This window comes from Lissotriton vulgaris, chromosome 9 (assembly GCF_964263255.1).
Source record: "Lissotriton vulgaris chromosome 9, aLisVul1.2, whole genome shotgun sequence".
Lineage (NCBI taxonomy): Eukaryota > Metazoa > Chordata > Amphibia > Caudata > Salamandridae > Lissotriton > Lissotriton vulgaris.
In genome coordinates this window covers 896093320-896108812 of record NC_141697.1, presented here as the reverse complement: position 1 = coordinate 896108812, position 15493 = coordinate 896093320, and the positions used below count along the sequence as shown (strand labels likewise).

Genomic DNA, 15493 nt, shown 5'->3' with positions numbered 1-15493 from the left:
GGCCGTCGAGCACGTTCCTGGGCCAGAAGTAGGACATGGTTGCTATTCCCACTACTTTCTGGTACCCAAGAAGGTCAAAGGAGGCCTACGCCCTATCTTGGACCTAAGGAGCGTCAACGGCTTCCTCCGGAAGGAGAAGTTCAAGATGCTGACTTTGGCTCAGGTCCTAGCTGCCCTGGACCCAGAAGACTGGATAGTGGCGTTGGACTTGCAGGACGCGTATTTCCACATCCCGGTCCTGCCAGCCCACCGGCGTTACCTGCGGTTCACGGTAGGCCACGAGCACTTTCAGTTTACCGTGCTCCCCTTCGGCCTTACCAGCGCCCCCACGGGTGTTCACGAAAGTGATGGTGGTGGTCGCAGCTCATGTGCACAGATTAGGGGTTTCAGTCTTCCCCTATTACGTCGATTGGTTGTTGAAGGCGGGCTTACCCCAGACAGTCGTCTCCTACCTCCAGACTACGGCCGACCTCCTGCACTCGCTGGGGTTCTTCATCAACGAGCCGAAGTCACACCTGTGTCCCTCTCAGAAGCTCCTTTTCATCGGAGAAGTTCTGGACTCAGCGCAGTTTCGGGTTTATCCCCCCGAACAGCGGGTTCGGGATATTCAGGCTCTGATTCCAGTCTTTCAGCCGTTATCCCGAGTCTCAGTCAGGTTGACGCTGCGGCTCCTGGGGCTGATGGTCTCCTGCATCCTTCTGGTGCATCACGCCCAGTGGCGGATGCGGGCTCTGCAGTGGGACCTGAAGTTTCCGGGGGGACGGCATCAGGGTAACCTGTCCGACCACGTCCGGATCTCGGAGGGCACTGCGAAGCAGTTGCAGTGGTGGCTCACGAACCGCGATTGGGTCAGATCTCTCTCCTTACCCCAACCGAAGCACGTAGTGGTGACGGATGTGTCCCTCCTGGGATGGTGGGGCCACATGGGAGAGAGGGAGATCAGAGGCCTCTGGTCTCCGGCGGAGTCCCGGCTCCACATCAACCTTCTGGAGCTGCGGGCGATCCGACTTGCACTGAAGGCATTCCTTCCCTCTGTCCGGGGAAGTGTAGTGCAGGTGTTCATGGACACCACCACCACTAAGTGGTACTGCAACAAACAGGGCGGGGTGGGGTCGTGGACCCTTTGTCAGGAGGCTCTGCGCCTCGGGCAATGGCTGGAACACCAGGGCGTCACCCTGGTGGTTCAACACCTGGTAGGTTCCCTGAACGCCAAATCGGACGAACTCAGCCACCGGTGCATGATGGATCAGGAATGGCGTTTGAACTCGGACATGGCGCAAGTCCTTTTTCACTAGTGGGTAGAGCCTTGGTTAGATCAATTCGCCACCAAAGAGAACGCGCAATGTCATCCGTTCTGCACGTTGGAATTTCTAAGGCGGCACTCGCTCGGAGACGCTTTTCGTCGCGAGTGGAGCTGCGGTCTGTTGTGCGCCTTTCTGCCTATACCACTTTTGCCCATAGTGCTAAAGAAGATCAGGCACGACCGGGCCCAAGTCATCCTTGTGGCTCCTAACTGGGCACGAAGATACTGGTATCCCGAGCTACTTAGCATGTCAGTCGATCCCCCGATTCGTCTGCCTCTTCAGGAGGACCTTCTGTTGCAGTAGCAGGGGACGGTCCTCCACCCAAACCTGTCCAGCCTCCACCTCCATGTGTGGAGATTGAGCGGCGGCAGTTGAGGTCATTTGACTTGCCACTTGAAGTCTGTGTTGTGATTCTGGCAGCCAGGCGTCCCTCCACGAAATCGTTATACGCCTGCAGGTGGAACTAATATGTGGCATGGTGCACAGCATAGGCTGTGGATCCACTCTCTGCCCCTCTTTCTGAGGTTGTCCTCTTCTTCCTTTCTCTTGCCCAGCAGGGCTCTGCTCTGGACACTCTAAAGGGCTACCTTTCTGCCATTTCAGCCTTCTTGTGGCTTCCTGATCAGCCTTCTCTTTTCAAGTCCCCTGTTGTAAATAGATTCTTGAAAGGCATCACACACATGTTTCCTCCTGTTCCCTTCGTGATGCCTCAGTGGGACTTGAACCTTGTTCTAACCTATCTGATGTGCGCTCCTTTCGAGCCACTTCACAATTGCCCTCTTCGTCTTCTGACTCTTAAGACTGCATTCCTGTTTGCCATCACCTCTGCCAGGAGAGTGAGTGAGCTCTAGGCTCTATCTTCTAAACCTCCTTTCCTTTCTGTCCATCCGGACAAAGTTGTTTTAAAAACTCGTCCTTCTTTCCTGCAAAAGGTGGTTACAGCCTTTCACATCGGGCAGTCCATCACCTTGCCCACCTTCTTTCCTGCTCCGCATCCTTCGAAGGAGGAAGAGAGGCTCCACTGTCTGGACCCAGCAAGTGCGCTCTCCTTCTACTTTGTTCGCACACGCCAGTTCCGGATGGACGACCAGCTCTTTGTTGGTTATGTGGGCATGAAGAAGGGACGGGCGGTGCACAAACAAACCATCTCTCGTGGGTCATGTTGTGCATCAAGGTCTGTTGCTCCTTAGCTAGAAAGGAGCCCCCTGTTGGGCTGAGAGCCCATTCCACTCGGGCCACGGTGGCTACTACTGCCCTGGGTCGGGGAGTCCCCTTGCAGGACATCTGTCAGGCAGCTACGTGGGCCTCGCTGCACACGTTTGTTAGACACTACTGCCTGGACAGCCAAGTCCGGAGAGATGGCTTCTTCGGCCGTTCCGTTCTCCAGGACTTTCTGGTATGATCTTGGTTTGAAGACCCACCACCGGGGTTGGTATTGCTGGGGTATCTTATCTAAGGTAAGGAATCTAACACTAACCTGGTTCTTTCAGATGCACAAGTTACCTACCTTTGGTAATGATATATCTGTAAGAAACAGTAGTTAGTGTTAGATTCCTTACCGCCCCAGCCATCCTCCCCGTTCTGCGAACCGATATCTAGGGTTAAGGTATTTCCCTTTGAGGGCCCTTGTTTTATGGCACCAGTGTCGGTTTCTGGCATGGCTCTGCGTTCCTGGCATGGAAAGCTATGTACAAGAATTGACGTCAGCGCGTGAGGGCGGCGTCTAAGTACTCTGACAACGTCATCCCAGCGACCACGATGCCGATGACGGACGCGGAGCCGCAGACGACGCCTACCGACGCGCAGGGGTACTGCTACGCAAAACTTTCCGGATCCAGTCTAACGCCTGGGGATATTCTAAGGTAAGGAATCTAACACTAACTACTGTTTCTTACAGATATATCGTTACCGAAGGTAAGTAACTTGTGCTTCTGCCCTCCTGCTGCTGAGCTGAGCTCAAGCAGTGGAAGGTAGAACAACAGGTTTTCTGTCACATGGAGGTGTGACCACCTCCCAAGCAAGACTTAGTGTATTGGACTGGGTTGGGGTGCTTTGCAGCACCACCAGACTGTATTGATGGGCACATTTAGTGCCCTGCTTGCATTCTCCGGTTTGAGACAGTTGAACCCTTGGTTCCCGCTCCAGTGCAAAACTAGACAAAGGACAAGGGAGTACCCTCCCCTCTGTCCAGCCCCTCCTCTGGGAGGGACCGCCAAGTCATTCAAAAACTTTCCCTAGGGTATTGAAGGGCTTTCTTGTGGGCGGGTCCTTAGCTTCATTCTAGAACAAGACTCACCTCTAAAACCAAGGGCCATATTATCAAGAAAGGGCGATACATTATCGCCGCTTTTATCGGCAGGAAACTGCCGCTAAAGCGGCGATAATGGGCTTGATAATATGCCCTTGTGAATTCCCATAGAAGCCCAGGTTAACACCAGAATCTCTCTCTCGCTCTCTTCCTATCACACACAACTTCTCACAACCTGTGAAAAACCAAGGGCCAGATGTACGGCTATTCTATTTTTGCACATTGCGACTTCTTTGTGAGTGGCAATATATGGCTCACAAAACGGAATGTACTAATGTGGCACATTTAAAAAAAAATCCCAATGGGGTAGCAAATGACCTGCCTTATCAATATTCATAAGTGGAAACAAGGAAGGCTTGGGTCCTAAAGGAGCGAGATGATTTTCTAACTGCTTTCACATGGCTGAAATGATTCTTTAGGCACAGACGTTCTCCCGGCACCTTCTTCGTCGTCTCTTCACCTCGCCCAATCCGTGCGCAGCTCCTGAGGCGAGCCTCCCGTGACGCTGGCGCTTCTCCCACGTTTCAGCCACTCACAGCACGACTTATCGATGACGCGGCGGCCCGGGGACCAATCCCAGCGCGGCGCCGCCAACCAGGCTTCGGTGTTTGCTGAGAGGGCTCGTCTCGGTGAGCCAATCAGGACGCAGATCCTTCGGTTCCTTCTCCGCGGCCCCAGCGAGGGACAGCGAGTTCTCTTGGGGAATGTATGCCCTGGGCAGCGGCGGTGATTAGCGGCCCGGTGATTCTTATGGCGCAGGAGGCGGGCAGAGCGCTTGTGAGGCCACAATAAGCCTTTTGGACATTAACTCCCGAAGGGGGAGCACACCGAGCCTCCGGTCTGCTCCATGACTGTGCCGATGAGCACGGCCAACAGTTTCAATTCACGCACCCAGAAGGGAACAAGCACGATCTTCACAGCGCTTTTGTAGTTTATGGGAAACCTTTTGACCCTGGGTTCCAGGACAGGAGGCCAGCTCTTCTCAGGCCCTTGGAGATTCTTGGAGACACAGCACACAGCTAAGTCTTGAGGTCATGCAGACAGGGGGGCACAGCACACAGCAAAGCCCCCTTCTTCTCTCCTTCAGTTGAACAGCAAAACAGGTCAGCCCCAGAGCACACAGCAAGGGCAGTCTTCCTTAGTTTCCACAGCGGTTCTTCTTCTGGCAGGGGTTCCTCTTGATTGTCGAATCTGAAAATCTGCTGTCAGGGGTACTTCTCTTATACCCCTAAAAGTCTTTGAAGTCTTTGTGCAAGTGGGCTCTGAGCCCGGTCTAAACCAGTTCTGGGTGTTGCTGGAGTACTTTGTTTTCCTGGCTTCTTCCTTCTTTTCAGAGTGAGGGGCAGAGTCGTCAGCCGCCCAGCAGGAGTTGGAGCCAGCATTGTAGCAGGCAGGCACAGCCCTATTCAATCCCAGGTGCTATCTCCTGCCACCACTCTAGTTGCAGATGCAGTCATTCAGCCTAAGGCTGACTCAGACAACCTCCTGGGGGTTCCCCAGCCCCTGTCACCCTCAAACCAGACAGTCAATCCGCAAGCAGGTCCAGGTACACAGAAAGGTCAGACAAGAGAACAGCCACTTTCTAAAAGTACTGTTCTCAAACACAGAATTTAAAAACAACCTTTCCTAAAAGATGTGTAATTAAATTCTGAGTTCAGGGATATCAATCACTTATGTCCTATCTTGTTCCTATGGGAGGATAGGCCGGTAGCCATTGGGACCAGCCTCCCCATGTTAGTCTATGGAGCAAGATAACCTTGCAGCAGTGATCACACAAAATGGCTGCTGTTCACTACCAGAGCATGTTACCTGCACTAGTACATGCTCTACCTTTCATATACACTGCACCCTGCCCAAGGGGGTACCTTGAGCCTTCCATAGGGGTGACCAATGTGCACAAAAAGGGAAGGGTTAGGCCTAGCCAGTGGGGACCCTGACCAGGAGGACATGGCAGCTCACTGACTGCACACAGGCACTGCGGTGGCAGGCCTGAGACACCATTTTAGGGCTACTCATGTGGGTGGCACAATCAGTGCTGCAGGCCCACTAGTAGCATCTGTCATCACCAGCCCTGGCACACCCAGTGCACTTTACTAGGGACTTCGTGGTGTACAAATATGCCAATCAGGTATATCCAATGAATATGATAATTTCCTTAGGGAGCACTTACACTCTGACACTGATCAGCAGTGGCAGAGTGTCCAAAGCATCTAAACCAGCAAAAACGAAATCCAGCACAGCATCAAAAATACAGGAGGCAGAGGCGAAAAGATAGGGGAAAAACCACGCCAAGGGTGTCAGGTCTAACAGTTACCAACTCGCAAAATAGAGTTTGTACATACCACAACCCTTTTTAGCCATCACAAACGTCCCGATTTTCTATTTGTGACCGCTAAAAAGAGTCGCACATCTGACGCCAAATCCCCATAACTATCAAAGACACAAACAAACAAACACATTCAAATACTCACACAGTACACCTCTCTCAAACACACATAAACTTTAAACCTGCATACAAAGTAGTTGAGATGACTGATGGCTGGGATGGAAGTTTTCTTCCACCAACTTTCAAGTGGTGTGGGCCTCTCCCCTAAGAGGACATCCACGGTGCAGATGCCTGGTATCCACTCAGTGGAACTCGGCTTACCTCTCACTATCTTTAATTTAATCCTACAAAACACTTTATTTAACTCCGTAATAATTGACTTCAGTCGTACAATGATGGCTATTGAGGAGGTGATTCCTATAGTTGTTTCCACAAGCTTGCCGCCAGCTGTGTGCCCAGCATCTTTGAGATCTCTGCACCTCTTCCAAATTTAGTGTGGCTTTTTGAATGAGTGTGGTAAGTGTGTGTCACCGTCATGGGGGGGAAGGGGGGGGGAGGGGGGATTGGGAGTTGCATTTTTTTTTGTATTTTCTCCCTTTTTTCTTTGAGATCTCTGCACCTCTTCCAAATTTAGTGTGGCTTTTTGAATGAGTGTGGTAAGTGTGTGTCACCGTCATGGGGGGAGGGGGGGGGGGGGGAGGGGGGATTGGGAGTTGCATTTTTTTTTGTATTTTCTCCCTTTTTCTTTGGGTCACTGAGGTACACGTCAGTGTCAGTATGCATATCTGAATGGACTACACAGGCTCATGGACCTGCTTACTTTGGGACTTCCTTTCTTTATACTGCACAACACCGATGGTTGACGGTTTGACCTAATGCTCTTATTCCCTGCAGGTACCTAGTTTGATTGGACTAGATTTATCTCTGCGGTGTGACAACACCATCTTTATGATTTGGAATGCTCCCCCTGCGTGGGGATCTGTGTGGCACCTCAGTGCTCCTTTCCTATGTTTCCTTTTGTACTATGCAAAATAAAAATGTAAAAAAAAAAAAAATTGTTCTTCTTTTTGCTGGATTCGGAATTCTTGCTTTCAAATTAATAAGCATGAGGAGGCAGAGATTTTGCAGCTTCATCTGAATGACTACATTCTAGGCATTCGGGAGCCAAATCTCTAGATTGAGCTATTATGGATTGAGTTTGTAAACTTGCCCATTGTGTCTTGTTAGTCTGTCTGGATATACACAGAGCTTGCAATGCAGCTGTATAGATATTTAAAACAACTGCAAGTACCACACATATCTGTTCCATGTTGGAGCAACTAAGATCATTATCACCGACTCGTGACATTTTTTTTGTGTTCTACTTAGCAGGTCCGCAAAGTAGATATCCCCCTCAGGCAGGTGCTCTGCTATTAGCAGGATTTGGTCAAATGAGATGACTGAATATCACCTTGTTTCTGAATATAATACATTGCAGGCATGTTGTCTGTTTTCGCCAGGACTGTTTTACTGCAAATGAGTCTGTAACAGGCATTCAATGGCATTTTGGAATCAGTGGCAATTGTATTGCTGTCAGATCCAATAAATTGTTAGCATTTTTGGCTGCTGTTGTGTCATGGTACACTGTCTTGAACGGTCAGGTTGGCTAAATGCACCCTCATCCTACAAGTGAGGCACCTATGGTAATGACCACCAAGGGTTGAGGGTCTAAAAAGGATCTCCTGAGTAACAAGTTCTTGTCCCTCCAATTGATGGTGCACTGAACTCTGGGCTTCATGAACACTAGATCTTCCCATTGAGCTGTCACTTATGACCATTGCCGGCCAAGCACTCCTGGAGAAGAGGCATGTGCAAAGGAGCATGCAGTACTATTGCAATATGCAAAGTCATCATCTCCAAAGATGTCTTGCTTGTTATTCGCCTCGAAGTCTGATAAAGAGGATGCAGCTTCCACAAATGTCATACTCTCTCTTGTGGTTGGGATAGGCTTTGCCTGTAACTGAATTTAGTGTAGCTCCTAAGACAGGTTGAATTTGTTGCATTAGCAACACTGCAATTTGAGAGTGTGCTGGGTATTGCTGGTAACTGCTGGTCTTTATCTCTCAATCGCCTAGATACGGAAAGACATGAATGGCACCATGGTGCTGATGTGCTGCAAGCACAGCTAGATATTTTGTTCAGGCCCCGGGGCTGTTGAGACCAGATAGGTACACCTTACATTGGTAGTGTGCTCCACCTAACACAAATGTGAGATAGTGATAATGCACTGTATTAATGGGGATGTGGAAGCAAGCATCCTTGAGATCGAGGGTTGCTTGTACCAAGCAGCGGGAGGAAATTCTGTAGGGTGTTGAAACTGAATTGCTCTGAAATTATGTAACAATTTAGTGGCCTGAGATCGGGATAGCCCCTCAAGGTGCGGTTCTTATTTGAAATTAGGAAGTATAGGGACTGTACTATTGACTCCTTTGATGCAGAAGAACAAGCATGTGGCATCTTTGCTGAGAAGTGCTCGGACCTCATCTTACTAGAGTGCCTGGTGATCTAGACTGATGATTTGACGTTGACGTGGAAGAGGTGTGGCGCAACGGGCAGGGTGCCTGACTCCAGACCACGGAGTTCACAGTTCGATCCCCGATGGCAGGTTAGCCCCGCACCATGTGACTCTCGGCAATAGCTCGCTTGATCTTCCCGACAGCCCCCAGCGCCGGGACACCTCCCTGGAGGTAGCTGTGTGCTTTACAAATGCTGGTATTTCATATTTGATGCTTGGTGGTGTGGTGTGAAACTCCAAGCAGTATGATGGAAAGGAACCACATTTCTTGTGTTATTTTACTTCCAGTGTGGAAGGAATAACCCAATTCTTCCCCTGACCGATGATCAGAGGAAATGGTGAGCAGATCAATGCTTTGAGTTAAAGGCACCCTTTCCATGGCCATCTCATCCTTTGCAGCTACCATTTCCTCTGAAACCTTCTTTTATGAAGGTTTTCTAGCCATGTTCCTACTGAACTAAGTGTTGCTGGTGAAAGCCAGGACATTTCAGTGTTGGAGCATATCGGATGCCCACTATCACATATTAGCCCACAAAAAACAATTTTAATTGTTCACGTTTAGTGCACACCCATGACCTATGCAGTGTCTGTTTTAATGTGCTTCATGATGCTGACAACTTGGGGTCCAAACACTTAATGAAGTGCTGTTGGACCTTAGGTTTAAAACCGGACACCAGCAGCCAAGCATCGCTTCGGAGCATGACACTTATATTCATCTCTATGGAAGTTGCACCTGCAGCATCCAAACTGTAACGAATGTTGGCACGCAAAATAATTTTTCCCTCGTGGACCAGCTCTCTGGACACTTTTACAACAGGCCCTAGCAAGGTACCTAACGAGTTGTTTCATCTCCTCCCAAATGTTATCTATTTATACCTGTATAGGAGTCCAACCAAGCTAGCTATGTGTCACTGTGCTGTGGCCCCCACTACCACACACTTTCCAGATGTATTAATCATGTGGCTTTCGTTATCAGGAGGTAGAGCATCCCCTGTACCATGTGCAGATGCCCTCTTTCATGCAACCAAGAAGTTAGATGGTACATTTTCAGGGGCTCATATATTTCCTTTAATTTCTGGGTGTATCCAACCAGGCCTTCACTGGTTCCTTGAGGCTTCCACCATGCATCAAGTCCAGTTTTGGATATGGTGTCTACTAGGAACGTGTCCAGTTTTCTATTACATACAGTTTCACCTTATGGTGCTCTGTTGCCTTTGGGATTCAGCATGGTAGGCTCTAGTGTCATCCAGTGGTGAAGCTTTCACTGGGTAGGGCTCAAGCTTGTCATCCCCATGAGGGACCGTATTAATACATGCCAAGATTTTTCCCCTCATGTGGTGCTACAGAATCATAGTAGTGCTCTTGTGGGTCAAACTGACTGTGACGATCTACGTCAGTATATATGGACTGAGATGGCGGGGGTGAATTTTGAATGTGCACATGGTCATAATTTGCTTTCAAAGTTAGGGGAAGCCTGTGTTAATTTTACATTATATTCATCAGGCTGCAGATAGCAGGGCTTGATAATAAGCACGACTCAGTTAGATTCATGCCCCAGACTTGGGCTGTGTCACAGTGGTCAACAACTGAAGCACTTTAAATCTTAAATGAAAGCCCTGGTCAATCCAGTATTGGAACTGTGAAAAAAAGGTTGTTCCTCAAAACTTTTAAATAGAAGAAAAATAAAAGGGAAAGTTACCTTAATGATTAAGTTAACTCTTCATTTCTATTTTCTCCCATTTCAAAGTGTTACATTGACAAATAGCAGGCCTCTAACTCACAGTGGGCAGTATTGCCATAAGTATAAAGGAAATATACAGGCCTTGTTTAACATGAGAAACATGTAAAGTGCTGATAAATGGTCCATTATATGTTTTTTTTGGCAGATTTTCTTCTGCGCTTCAATTTTCTTCCATGTATATTTTATATGTTTGTGAAATTCAGGTAATGGTGCCACATATGGCGAAAGGTATGTCCTGTGCTGAAATTACATACGACACAGGTTCTCAGTCACTGGCACAAATATATCCAATTCATACGCACACATGTTCATACATCCCCAATGATTGCTCTCTCACTGACAAATATGGCAGCCCTATGGCAGGCCTTTCATAGTGCCGTTAGTCCAAGTATTTTGTTCAAACCATATGATCTGGTTCTATGGACATTAGGCTTTAAGTCAGTGAACCTGGGCGTTGGGGTGTCTGGTAACGATGCACAAGTTGTTTCGCCTTCAGTAGTTTACTATGAGCCACTGCCTACAGAGAGGCCATGTGTTGTTAACTGGCACAACAAGTATTTCTAAACAAATACTAAACGTTTTGAGGGTTGGGAAGTACATCTGGAATTCCCATAATACAACAAGTTACAATACGCCCAGTCCTATGACAGGTCTGCCTGTGATTCAAGGATACTTGTCATTTAATCCTCCTCAAGTCCATGAACAGATCAATTGTCTTACCCCCTGGTTCTTCTTTCGATGTGCCTTCTCATGCTTCCGACTACTGGACTTCTCCTGCTCCTTAAGGTTACAATCCATGTCCTCATGGAAGCTGTGGAAGTATGGCTGTGCAAGGAGCTCTTCACAGGTCTGCCTCCCAGAGGGGTCCATGACAAGGCAGGCCTACAGGACAAAGGAATGAGTACAGTCCACATAATAAATGCTCAGCATTTACAAATCAGGGGTACCAACATTTAAGGCAAAGGTTCAACAGCAACAGGGTTAACACAGGCTACAACTATGCTTGTGGAGACCTTTGAAGACCCTCTGAAAGTAATATGTGTGAAATGCCCCCATGCTCCACTGGCATCCTAAGCAATTGCTTGGAGGGAAGCCTGGTACCACCTCCACGGGGGTCTATGATGTGACTTGAATCACTTACCCTCTGGGGGATGTCCTTGAAAAGGAACGTTAACCCTCCGCCATGCACTTTCCCACAGGGTGTCCCAGGGTGGGTGCTAAATAAGTACCATATGGGGGTGGTGCATAATTACACAATATCTCCAGGGCCTTTTCGTATAAGTGACTTCATTGGTAATATGGCTTTGATGCACAGACAAAGCCTATTGTCAACTCAAGTTCTAATAACAGGTTACCTTTGGTGACTGTGTGTTGTAACAGCAACTTATCTACACCTATCTCATGTCCTGATAGCAGGTTTTCCTGGATGTACCTCGGGTCACAATAGCAAACTCTAATGAAATCGAATCCCATTTGAAAGTTTCAGATTCTCTGTACTGACATGATAAAGCCAAGTTCTTTGAACCTAATTCAGCAATAACAGCAGGTTCCAGGTACTCTGGTCTAGATTCCAGACTCACTGTGACCAGCTCATATTCTGAGTTTGAAACTTACCAGGACCGGAGATTCAACAATCAGTAATTCAAGGCCTTCATGGTTTTATTTACAGAATGCACAGATCACTAGTCCCAAAAAAGGTTGCACATAGCGTGATAGCGTGTTGATGCTGTGTGGCCACTCAGTTCCCATTAAATAATGGTGAGACGCAGTGTGGTGACGATCCTGTGCTGTGTGTGTATAGGCCGCCAGACTTGTAATGGCTGTGCTCTCGGTGTTGAGGTCCCTTACGATGAGGACGTCCATAACGGGTGGTGAATGTTACCATCCAAAGACTTGGTTACCCCGAAAACAAGATTAATCACTCACTATAAAGGACACATGCTCATGTGGGACTGCAGACTTCTTCACAATACTAACACCCTGCTCTGTCTTCCAAGCGAAGGATGCCACACTGGATCAAAGGCTGCAAAATTCTGACATTCCACTGCTAATTTACAAGTGAAGGCTGTTTTGGCATGTTGGTTTTATTGGCAGTGCTAAAACTCATCGTCAAATTGTAAGGAACATAGTGACGCATGAGAGAGTAGGTAACTCTTCTTTATTAACACGGCCTTTCCTTGTCCTCCCTCATCTCCCTCCCACTGTTGCCTCAAGAATCCTGTGAGCGAACGTTCTCTCATCTGGAATCTTGTGTGCTCGTGGATTTTACCTAGTTCACCCTCTGTCTTCACATTCTGTTGAAGCTAGAGACCCAACAGATTCCCCCATTCTCTGGGTTTTGGAATGCCCAGAGTTAATAGATTTGCTGGCTGAACCAGAGCCCAGAAAATTCTAGTTTCCTTTCAATTCCCATAAACTAGAATGTTCTGTGCTCGTAATTTTGAAATATGAGCTGGCGGAAATGCTGTCTGGTGCCCACTGGCCACTGGTGCAGTGAGAGGCTGATATGGTCCAACGTCCCACCCCGTTTCTTTGCTAACTTTGCTCCATGGTAGTTTGGTGGGCAGATTCAGGTGTTTACCCCCATCTGAGGTGGAACAGGGCCAACCAGGCAAAAATGGTGAGCAGCATGAAAGTGTTGGTCTATTCTGCCATTAATTATTCGGCCATCTAGTTGTTCTCCACTGCCTCCTGCATAGACTACTGTTTGTGTGTTGTCCTTTCCCTCTGACGTCAGGCATACACCCACAAAGTACCTCTGCTTGGTCTGCATCTTCAGATTCTTATTTCCACTGTTAACAGTAGTAGCAAAGTCTACAGCTTCTAAATTACCAACCATCAGAACGTGGAGGAAAAAGAAAAACATGGAAGAAACAGAGGAAAAGAAGCATTGACTTCTCACAGTGGCGACAGAGCAGAAGACACTGATGACCACCAAAAATCCGGTGCATCTTTCTTTTTTTTAACTGTACATCAACTACATGATTAGAGCCTTCTCCAAGCCTTCTCCAGCGCTGCACCAAGAATATGGAACTCTCTTCCACCGGAAGTACGCAGAATCTCATCACGACTGCTTTCGGAGTGGAAGCCAAAAGATTCCTAATGAACACATTTTTACCTTAACTAGGTTAGGATCATTTGTTTAAAATCATTGATCCTACAACCATGGTACCTTCAGGTACCATCATGTGATGTTGCTCCTTTGTAACGTATTATTTGCCCCACTTGGTAGCGTGCTATCTTCCAGTTTATTGCATTACTCTCCTGGATTAATTTGACTGGGAATAATGCGGTTATTCCTTTTGTGTACTCCTACTTGATGTTAATATTGGATCTATGCTCTTCTTTTCCTCATTATGTGCTCCCCTTCATAGCCTGCGTTATACCTGTTTTTTGTACTACTCTCCTTGATTCATCTGTCAGGGAATTATGCTATTATTCTTGTGGTGTATTCTTACTTGATGTCGATATTGGATATACGTCCTGCCTTCCATCCTTTGTAAAGCCCTCTGATATCCTTTGGAATCTTGTTCGCGCTATATAAAACTTTATAAATAAATAAATATATAATTCAGGTCCACCATGTTAACAAGGAGGTACTATGATTTGCGCTCAAATCTGGTATTAGGTACTCCACTGCCAACTATATTTTCCACCCCCCTTTGTAGCTTACTATAAGATCTGTTCTACTCACTCTGCTTAAGACCGTAATCAGATATTCAGTCCTGATGCAATCATGTTTCATATGCAGAATCCCCACTTCAACTTTCCTCCAGAAAGAAGTTCTAAGAAAGGAGACCCAATGGAGTGCATTGTAAAAAACTTACTGTCATCAGGTCCAGCTCCTCGGATGAAATATCTTGAAATCTAGCGCAAAGTGGCTCCTAAAACATAATGAATACATTTTGAGATGCTTAAGAGGACTATGTTATGTGACATTTTTAACAGGTGCATAATTACAGTGACCTCTTAGTACTAGAAATTAAATAATATTTATAAAGCGCCATTGTGACCTCGCTGGGAATCCTGGTGCAAGCCTCTAAATCCCACAGGTAAAACTCAAGCACTGTAACACATTATGCAAGAAAGAGCCACATCTTCAAGTCTTTCCCGAAAGTCATTAAGTTTTGGCAAGCTTTAAGAGAGAGAGGTAAGTTGTTCCAGTATTGTGCTGATCTAACTGAAAAAGGCATGACCAGCCACTCAAGCTTTCTTAAACATTAGAAGGCAAATAAGATTTGCGGTTGAGGGTCACAAGACTCTTCAAGGCACATAGGGGCATATTTACAAGCCCCTATCGCCACAGGAAAGTCACTTTCAGTGATGTTGTGGCGATAGGGGCCTCGCCTTATTTACAAGGCAGCGTTAAGCCACTTAACATAGCTCAAAGCAGCCTTGTAAATAAGGAATCCTTTAATGCTGTACTCAGGGTGAAAGGGGAGGGCAATGGGTGTTGCAGTGGGCGTTCTGCCACAACACACATTGATTTTGACGCTGACCCCTATTTACAAGGGCAGCGTAAATAGGAGGCAGTTCCAAAATTAAGACCAGGGAAAATATAGTCTTAAACAGGCAAAACGAGGAGAAATACTTTAGTTCTCCTCGTTTTTGCAGCTTCCATATGTGCTGCGTTGTGCAGCACACATAGAAACAGCAACCAGCCATTGATTGTTTATGTACAGGAAAGTGACCCTTACTGCACATAAACAATCTTTAAGGAAAATGGTACTTACCAGTATGCATCTGTTCTTGGCATGTAGACCTGCAGATTCATACACTTTTGCAATAGATCGCCAACTGGTGTTGGGCTCGGATGATTGCAGGTTGTTGCCTTCTTGGAAGAAGTCTTTGTAGTCACAAGATAGGTGACTCCTCCCTTGGACAATACTGCGCATGTTCATCGACTCCATCCTCAGATTGTTTTTCGCCATGATGGGAAATGATGGAGTTAGTAGAAGTAAAGAGAAAGGATGTCCATGCGTGTGCATCTAAGTAAGATGAGTACTGGAACGGATACAAGTCCCGGTGAGGCGGTAGGGCGTGTACGAATCTGCAGCTCTACATTCCAAGAACAGATGCATACTGGTAAGTAGCACTTTCCGTTCGAGGCATATGAGCTGCAGATCGTACACTTTTGCAACAATTGTGCAGCAGTGTCTCCCCTAGCGATGGTCGCTTGTATCTGTTGCAGCATACTGAAATAGTGTTCTAAGGACAGCTTGGCCTACGGCAGCTTGCTGCTTGGCTTGCACCTCAACAC

The 15493-nt window shown here is 47.3% G+C and overlaps 1 protein-coding gene across 2 annotated transcripts in view; it reads right to left on the bottom strand.

Annotated features, from left to right (window-relative positions):
- The window catches only part of LOC147692460 (cyclin-dependent kinase-like 1), a 304602-nt gene that overhangs the window by 26719 nt on the left and 262390 nt on the right, over positions 1-15493 (bottom strand). For both annotated transcript variants that reach the window (XM_086938671.1, XM_086938672.1), the window contains exons 8-9: positions 14061-14117; positions 10954-11115 (exon numbers count right to left, since the gene is read on the bottom strand). In XM_086938671.1, coding sequence (XP_086794797.1) covers positions 10954-11115; positions 14061-14117 — 219 coding nt within the window. The remainder of the gene's footprint in view (positions 1-10953; positions 11116-14060; positions 14118-15493) is intronic.